Here is a 9,638-nt window from a genome sequence, read left to right on the forward strand (position 1 = left end):
AATTATTTCCGACGCAAGAAGTTAATTAAATCTGCGGATTTAATTTATATATTAGAACAACGAACGAATTAAATCTACGGATTTAATTTTGATTCATTATATAACATATCGATTTTAGCGAGATATCACATGTCGAAATCGAGATTTATGTAAATACAGTATCAAGCAGAATCGAAGCCAGTATTTTATTTCAGTTACTGAATCATAGAGAATTGTTTATTACAATATATATATAAAATACTACAATCTGCTTCGATAAAACAGTATTACACGCACACAACATATTTTTACAACTACCAGTAACAATATACAATATTCCAATCACATTGATACATTGATGTCCACAACTCATAATAACATACAAAGTCATCAGTATCATTACACAAACTTTCTTTTTCGCTCCACCATGCTTTTCTCCCCATTCATACAACACCACCACTACACTCCTACCTCCCCCATCATTACACTCAAGTCTTCACCAATGAATTATTAGTACCAACCCCAGCCAACAAACTCCCTACTTCATTCACTGTCCGTCAAGTTTCAAGGGGAGTAAAGTACTCTTCTTCTTGCCAAACTTCAAGGAGGTAAGCCTTCTTTGAATTCTCTTTAATGCACTCAGGATTCCACCTACATTTATGAACAGCAACTTGGTTATTTCAGTTCATTTTGCTGCATATAATCCAACAACGAAACAGCCATTCAACAAGACATTCAAGGTATTTACACTATTCCATTCCTTCAATGCACCCACATCCATACCAGCATCATATCAGTTTCAAATGATAGATGACCATAAGCTTGAAAAACTTAGCAAAGTTACATACTCTATATGAAATAGCATCAGTTACTTTCCTGTTGTATTCATATCTATAGAGCTCATAGCAAACCACATATGCGAACACATAATTTATGGCCTTCAACAGAAATAGTATGATTCATACATTGAGATATTACCACTGTACATAGAACCAAAGCCATGAGAACTCCCATCATGTAGCGACATGAATCGAAATACAATAACAGAGGATAGAACAAAAACTTAGCTTTAGAAGAGGAAAAGGGCCGACTGCCCAAGGCAACTGCCGAGCCCCAACTGCCGATGATGACGACGACGACGGTCGGGACAGGGCGAACTCGCCCAACCTCATCAGGGCCCCGAACAGCAGCTGCCCGGCGACGAGCTGAGACTTGTGCGCAGCAGCAACGGTCCAAGGACAGCAGCGGCGCGGTGAAAGGCAGACGACTCCCGACTTCACGACGACCCTCGCCGATTCTGGACCAGCAGCAACGTGGCTGAACCGAGAAGAGACGACGCCGGGGAAGGAAGACCGATCGGATTTGGGGGAGAAAACCCGGTTTGAAACTTCAGGGGAAAATTAAGGCTTTGCTTCCCCTTCATGGTTGAGACGAGGGGAGAGATGAATGCGGCTAACGCCGGCTGAATCGCCGGATTCCGGGCGAAGGAGCAGCAGCGGTGTTCTAGATTCTAGGGCTCGATTTTGGGTTCCACGGGTGAACTGAAGAACAGAGAGAGAACGGCGCCGGGGTAAGACTCGTCGCCGGTCGAAGCCAACCGAAGCAGATGGCCGCGGATCGGCCGAGGAGGAGGAAGCCGGCCGGATTTGAGAGGTGGCCGAGCGTAGGCTTTGAAGAAGAAGGAGCATCGGCTCCTTGAAGAGAGAGAGGACCGAGAGTGTTATGGAGAACGCCGGGCTTAGGCGGAGGCAGTCGACGCCGGCCGGAGTCGCGGCGGCGGACGCCTCGTGTGAAGGCGAGTCGAGAGTGAGAGGGAGAAGAGGCGTGCGGCTGGCTTGATGGAGAGAGAGAGAGTGTCGGTCCTTGGCTTGAGAAGAGAGAGAGAGTCCGATACTTGTGAGAGAAAGAGAGAGAGCTGGGCTTTCTTGTTTATTATTGTAATTGGGCCTTGTTTTTTTTCAGTTGGGCCGAAAATTTTTTTTTGTTTTGGGCCTCTTCATTTATTTTCTTTGGGCTTTGATTTAATTGTTGTTTTGATTTGTATGGGCTTTATTTAATTGAGTTGGACTCTATTTATTTTAATAATTTGGGCCTCCTATTTATTTATTGGGCTTTGTTATTTAATTTCAGTGGGCTTGAGTTGGGCTGAGTTATTTATTAATTTTGGGCTGATTTTAAATTAGGAATTGGGCTTCAGAATTTATTTATATGGACCGATTTTAATTACTGATTGAGCCTCTTAATTTATTTATATGGGCCTTTAATTATTCACATATTTGGGCTACTGTATCATTTCAGTTGGGCCTTATTTATTTTACTTAGATGGGCCTTTATTAAATTATTTCATTGGGTCGAATTTATTTAAATTGAAGCCCATCTATTTTATTGGGCTGTTATATTATCTTCGTTGGGCCTCGTTTGATTTATTTAATTGAGCCCAGCTAATCAAATTATTTATTGGGCCAAGATTTATTTAATTAATTGAGCCGATAAGTTATTTCAATTAGGCCTCTCATGTTAATTATTCAAGCCCACTTCTATTTAATTAATTATTAGGATGCCTTATGTTAAGCCTTTTAATTATTTAATCTTATAACATTATTTATTCCTATTTATTAAGCCCGATTAATTTATGAGGTTATTCAGCGAATAAGCCGAATTAGTTATATCTTAGTAACGACCACGAAGGATGGATTTATTTAATTGGCGAATTAGAACACCCTAAGAGAACGGATTAATTTTTATTAATTATCCGGCTTCATGAGACGAGACTTAGCTTTTGTTTAAATCCAATAGCTTGGATTAACAATAGAAATTCCCTGATTATTATTTCAGAATAATAATTCATGCATAAGGATCATGCATAGTTAAATACACATTCTCATTTGATGATTTTATTCGAGCAATATCTTATTTATATTCTCGTAATAAAGGTCAAGCACGAGATTAATAATCAGTCAAGGAGCTACTGTACCACAAAAAGTTTCTAACAGGTGGGCATTACTTTCATATATATCAAATGAGTTTAAATGTTACGTTCAAGCAAGTTATTTCATGACTAAATTAATTGAAGTTATTTCAAATATTGTCTTGCCATAAAATATTTAAATTTCAGTATGATATCTATCTGATGTGACTTTTATTATGCAATCGAATTCGGGTCCTGAGCAGTTGATAGCTATCCTGCCAGGACTAGTGTACACCAGTGACCGTGAGTCATCTAGCGGGTTGGCCGGTCAAGTGACCGTGAGAGGTGGCCACCTCTCCGGCACAAAGTTCCAGATATGATAGATTACAAGAGAACTTAGACTGCAGTCGAACTTTAAGAATCACAAATGAATTTAGTAAGCTTGGGCCTTTTAGCGAAAAACTCCCTTGCTGTACTGTTTAATTATGGCATGACAATTTACAGTTTTGAAGCATGTATTTTATACTTAGGCATACGTGCCCACTGAGTACTTTTGTACTCAAGCCCTGCATATATTTCTAAATGTGCAGGTTGAGTAGCTGCCGATGGTGATGAAGTGACGAGCGGGATTCTTTTATCTTATTATGTATTAATGAACTCTAGGGTTACATGTCTTCATACATGTAATCAGAACCTTATTCCGCTGCGTACTCAAAAGTTTTATGTTTATTTGGCTAAGTCAGAGATATCTGAACTTATTAGTTATTTGAGTCTATACGACTAAACTTCTGTTATATTATAAATATTCCTTTTGTTAAATTATGAAATGCGATCCTTCCTTGTTTGATTATTCCCTTTCTACCCCGCTTCTAATCTCCCTCCATTAGTCACGGTTTCCCGGCTTAATTATCCTTAATTAGGTCCGGTCGTGACAGATTATGACATTTTGTTCTTTACCTCACTTCATGCTAATACATCTGCAAAGAGATGAGGAAAAGGCTTATTACTATTGCCTATGAAAACTGCAAGGGAGATTTGTGTTAATTAGAACATTTTATTTCTTCTTTTTTTTTTTTTAATAAATTGAGGAGATCTCACTGTATCTGTTACATGTGTCTGAACTCATTGAATTTGAAGAACATGAATGAATGCTCAACCTGTCACTCCTAACAAAATGGAGCTCAGTTTCTGATATACATCGACTATTTACAAGGAAATAGCAAACAAACAGGGACTAGTCTGCAGCTTCTTTTATTGGCAGGCGTCAATGCTACTGGGATATATGCAGCAGGATCCAACCATTTTACTACTCTTGTCAGCAGCAGCCGAATTCGTGTTGAGAAAATCCCACTTCAAACAGATGTCTTATATACAGTTTATCTCCGGACTTCCTCCAGCGTAGCTGACATGAAGGCTGATGCCTCTTCGAGCGTTCTCTTCTTCTCCACTTTGTTGAAGGCCTCAATACTGTCTCCTTCCTCCCAATCATCGTAATCCTCTGCTCCAATTCCACATTCTAGTCCAGAATTTACCTGTAATGGTAAAGGAGCTATGAAGAGAGGAACGAGCAACACTTGAAACAGGAAAACGTGAAAATCCACATGGTAGAACTGAGTAGGCCAGTAGCAATGTCAAAACATACATTTTATATGTCGTCTTCCTATCAACTGTTTATCAAATAGAATTTCATCAGATTTTCTAGGTTTAACAGAATGCTTAATCGATTATTGAATACTTATATTTTAAGAGGACAGAATGAGTTGAGTTTAAGAGGAAAGAAAAAGTAACAGAGGCCAACTGTCAGAAATTACCTCTTTAACCATCTCCTTGACCCGTCTTAAGGAATCAAGTACGCCAACATGAACTTCTTTGCCTTTTCTAAGCACGCGAATTCCACAGCCTTTAACTAGCTTCCCGTCTGTCACCATGCATCCTGCAACACGCCCACTGCCACTGCTGAATACGGCCCTCACTTCTGCCATTCCTATTGGCACCTCTTCCTGGGAAAACAAATAACTTCCCACATGATGCTGGTCTTCTTTAACGACAAAAATTGCGAGTTTTTGACAAGAACCATGTGAACTAAGAACTGACATATAGTCATTATAAATTTATTCTCACATAATCTGAGCCACAAAAATCTACAAACATGCTTTACCTCAACTGGATCTAGGAGTCCCTCCATTGCATTCCGCACATCATCAATAAGTTCGTAGATAACTTTGTAAAGCCGAATTTCAACACCTTTGTTGTCTGCATGGCTCTTGACTGAACCAGGTACTTTAACATTAAAGCCGAAAATAATTGCTTTACTTGCCACTGCAAGGTCGACATCACTGGAGCTCACGTCCCCAGTTGCTTGCAGTAGAAACTTCAGACTGATGTTAGCTCGTGGAAGCACCTGCAGAGCTTGTCTGACAGCCTCAATTGACCCCTATAGAAAATACAAATAATTTGAGTTACTTTCATAGGATCTCAAAAGGTCGAGTTAGGTTGCCGATGATACCGATAGGCATACCTGAACATCAACTTTCAGTATAATATTAAGCTGATGAAGATCTAATCCAACAGTCTTTCCAGATGAAACAGCAGAAGCTAATGAAGAAAGTGTAATCATTCCGTCTCCAGCTTTTTCCATAATACGTTCATTCCTCATATAATCTGCCCGTGACTCCGCCTGTTCTCGAGCTATATCAAGTGAACTGACAACCTCAAACTCATCACCAGCTAAAGGAACATTATTTAATCCGATAACCTGCCAAAATTCGTACTTAGTTATCAAGCAACAGAAAAGCAGATCGAGCTTTAAACAGAAAAGAGACTAACATTTACGTTTAAGAGAATGAGATAATACGCCAATACTCAAAATCGTGCAATTAACAAGTTTGCTGCATCTGAGTGTGCTGTCTTATCATCCACTGATAAATAAGAATGACGAAGAAAGTATATTGAATTTACTATTATGTATATACCTGTACTGGAATAGAAGGCCCTGCTTCATCAACCCGTTTGCCTTTATCATCAAATAAAGCTCTCACCTGACATCGCAAATGAGGAGGTCCTAATATCAGTGAAAAATTGAAAAGTTTGACCGAGAAGTTTGATGTAATGGACAAACCTTTCCAAAAGCTTCACCACAAACTACTACATCTCCTCTTTTGAGTGTTCCATTTTGCACAATGAATGTAGTTACAGGTCCCCTGGATTTATCGAGACCAGCTTCAATAACTGTTCCTTTAGCATTCCTATGTGGATTAGCCTTCAATTCTTGCAACTTCAGAGGAGAAACGTGAAAAGAATTGAATAAGAATCAACAAGGACACATAAAAACCATTATAGACAATCAAAGGAAAAGCTGAACTCCTCAGCTCTTAATAAAAGGAAAAGCTGAAGAACTATGTGTGTGTTCACACTAAGATGCCATTACAGAAGCATATGGAAGTTGCCCGAGATAAAGCAGTAGAATATGTCAAAATTGAAATCAGTAACTGAAAAGTTTCAGCCAGAAATTTCTCTGCTTGAAGATAATGTACTAGTTACCTCAGAAACAAGCATGACTGTTTCCAGCAACTCATCAACATTCTCCCCTTTGAGAGCACTTATCTGTCATAAATTGGTCGGCAATAACTTCAGCACCCAAGCAAAAGTTATTTGTGGATTTGCTATGCTGTGTGTGCATGTTTTTTACTTTTTATTTTCTCCTTTTCTTTTCTTTTTGGGGGCTGGGGGGTGATAATAGAATTTCCAAGGTCTCGAATTTGTCACCTTAACCATTGGGATGTCACCACCCCACTCTTCGGGCATCAATCCAATCGATGAAAGATCTTGCATGACTCGATCTGGATTAGCTCCATCCTTATCTATCTACAATGAAGGGAACATGGAAAGCAATCAAAATTCCCTGAAAAACTAACAGAAAAGAAAACTAAGAAATTTATCGATCACACCAGCCTCAACATACCTTGTTTATAGCTACAATAATCGGCACTCCTGCTGCTTTGGCATGTGCAATAGCCTCGGTTGTTTGAGGTTGAATCCCATCATCAGCTGCAACTACAATAATAGCGATATCTGTCACTCTTGCTCCACGTGCTCTCATTGCTCCAAATGCCTAGAGGGATATTTTGATATAAGAACGAAACTTTGGAAATATTATGCAAATAACTTCCCAGCTTATGATACTACTTTTAAGACAAAAAGGAAGATCAGATGAATGTAACAGCATAAGCTAGAAATGGAATTACTTCATGCCCAGGAGTATCTAGAAAAACACATGTTTGTGGCTTTCCATCGATAGGTACTTGAACTCTGTAAGCCCCTATTCCTTGAGTGATCCCACCAGCTTCAGATGCTGCCACCTAATATAATATGCAAGTCGGAATTCAGTTTCCAGGCAACTACTTTTTCAACTGAAGCGGGTTATATGCAATGTATACCTTGCTCTTCCGTATGTAATCCAAAAGTGATGTCTGCATGTGGAGACAATCCAGTTAGCTGAAGCTTGTAAAGATAAAGTAGTCTATTCAAAACATGGATGAAATTGAGTAAGGATGTTGCTGACCTTTCCATGATCAACATGGCCCATTATGGTTAGCACAGGAGGCCTAAATTCTAATTTATCCAAGTCATCGTCATCAAGAATTTCCTTTTTTTTCGCCATTTCCTCCACCCTGATAGGATCAGCATCAATGATTTCCACATCATACTCTTCGCAGACCATCTTGACCATGTCTTTACTCAGCTTTAGGACGCCATCGGGCTTTATTCCCTTCGAGTACAGATACCCGAGAATCTCACCCTCACTGGTGGCCAAGTTGTAGGCCAACTCCTCAGTGGACATACCATCTTCCCCAACTTCCATGATTTCCACTCTTACAGGTGCTGCATCTTTGGCCGCCTGAAGTCTGGCAGCCTTTCGGCTTGCTTTGGACCATTTCCTTCCTTTTCTTGCAGTTGCAGCACCACGGATAGAAACATCTAGTTCGGATGTATCCTCATCTGGAATACCATCCTCACCTAGACGCCTACGAGGTGCCCCAGATGGGCCACCCCTCTTTCTAAATCCATCTTTGAATTTTGCAGGCCCAAAGGTCTTCGCTGGTTTTGTAGGTGCTAAAACAGCCTGAGCAATCAGAGGATCAACCACCGGTTTCTTAGATGCAAACTTATCAATTAGAATCGGTTTGCGTTCTTTAGACTTTGGAGGTGCACCAGTTCCATCAGAAACAAGAGGCTTCGAAGCTGCACCAACATCCTTCAATATGACAGGTTTCTTTACAGCAGGGGCTGGAGGAGCTACTGAGGGCCTCTCTTGTAATTTTGGTTGTGTTTTCTGAGGGGGCTGGGGGGGTGTAGGAGGAGCAACAGGCTGAGAGCTAGACAGGGACACCCCTCCTTCATCTATCCTAGGTTCCTGTCTTACCGTTTCCTTCCCAATTTTTTGCACAGCAGACACGGGATTACCCTTGCGCCAGACACTCTTATTGGTCTTATTAGATTTGCGATTTGTGCTCTCCGTGGAACTAAATGGCTTACCATTCTTTTGGTTCACTACGTCACTTGTCAAGGGTTTGCTAACAGGGGCATCCGGCTTCTTGCTAGTCTCTAACTTCTCTGCCTTCTCGAGCACCTCTCCTAACGATTCAATCACCTTACTCCTTTCTTCCTCTGCATCACTCATCCTCTCAGCGTCCGACCTCACACTAACTTTTGATTCATCCGGAGTCATGTTAAGAAGGGGATTCGGCTTAGACCCCGATTTCAAAACAGGTTTTGGAGCTGCCTTGAGAAATGTATTAGTGTCACTCTCTTTGCTACCACCATATGTCGAATCAAGAGACACCGAAGTCCCTTGTTCCGCAATGTAATCTGTCGTTACAGAATATCTACAAACACCAACATACCTCCACCTCCTTCCACTAAAACTACTCCCATTTCTATGAATAGAAATGCTCCTAACTAAACAAACAGACCCGTCAAAATTACCAAAGGAAATCATATTCAAGCTTCCCAAATTCGCAAGGGAAGCTAATGAAGCCATGCTTAATACTTATATGCCCTGCACCATTCCAAAAGCATCCACCTTTTATCTCTATATTCAACTCAAATATTGCCACTCTCCTAGAGAAATAAAAAAACAATAAAAATTAAATCTTTACAATCCAGCAACATAATTATTCTCAGCTGCAGAAATCCAGCAATCAACATAAGATAAGAAAAAACCCCGTTCAGAAAACACTAAATTGCACACATATGGGCAAAGATGAGCAGTAATACCTGCAGAATGTCGGGATTCCGTTCCTGAAGTGTGAGCGTTTTCTCTCTCAAGAACTGAAAGTGATGAGCGAGGGAGAAAGATAGAGAAAGGAAGAAGCGGCAATTGAAACAGGAGAAGTGAGTGGCTGAGGGAGTTAGAAACATAAGATGTGTTGTGGTGTGGGTTGGGTTAGGCTTGTGTGGCTATTCCTATGCCTGTCATTTGCATGATAAGGCTTCGATTCATAGATTTCTGTTCTCAGTTTTCCTTTCTTTTTCTTTTTCTTTTTCTTTTCTTTTTTATTCATATCATTGCAATTGCAAGACATCATCGTATTGCTCTTCTCATACTTTCATCTCCAATAATATTTATTCTCAAATTTAAGTTTTTTGTTGACATAATCAACTTTCAACTCATTTATTTATTTACGTTTCATTTAAATTAGGGGTATTGGCCAATAAATACATTAACTTTCCCAATTTTCTAGAATATAAC

General features: G+C 40.0%; 1 protein-coding gene across 2 annotated transcripts; it reads right to left on the reverse strand.

The window, feature by feature from the left end:
* Positions 1-3,921: 3,921 nt before the first annotated feature.
* Positions 3,922-9,396, reverse strand: LOC131012116 (translation initiation factor IF-2, chloroplastic-like). 2 transcript variants are annotated; one of them, XM_057940027.1, is made up of 13 exons: positions 9,164-9,396; positions 7,449-9,007; positions 7,324-7,356; positions 7,132-7,245; positions 6,849-6,998; positions 6,653-6,751; positions 6,428-6,490; positions 6,006-6,161; positions 5,860-5,925; positions 5,406-5,642; positions 5,046-5,321; positions 4,699-4,887; positions 3,922-4,419 (listed from the first exon to the last, which is right to left on the reverse strand). In XM_057940027.1, the coding sequence occupies exons 2-13, from the start codon at positions 8,925-8,927 to the stop codon at positions 4,264-4,266; spliced, it is 3,018 nt and encodes a 1,005-aa protein (XP_057796010.1). In that variant the 5' UTR covers positions 8,928-9,007; positions 9,164-9,396; the 3' UTR covers positions 3,922-4,263. The 2 variants fall into 2 exon arrangements, with proteins under 2 accessions (XP_057796010.1, XP_057796011.1); XM_057940028.1 differs by having other exon boundaries at positions 7,449-8,945; positions 9,164-9,361.
* Between the last annotated feature and the right edge of the window lie 242 nt (positions 9,397-9,638).

The sequence above is a fragment of the Salvia miltiorrhiza genome, chromosome 2, assembly GCF_028751815.1.
Source record: "Salvia miltiorrhiza cultivar Shanhuang (shh) chromosome 2, IMPLAD_Smil_shh, whole genome shotgun sequence".
NCBI classification, from domain to species: domain Eukaryota; kingdom Viridiplantae; phylum Streptophyta; class Magnoliopsida; order Lamiales; family Lamiaceae; genus Salvia; species Salvia miltiorrhiza.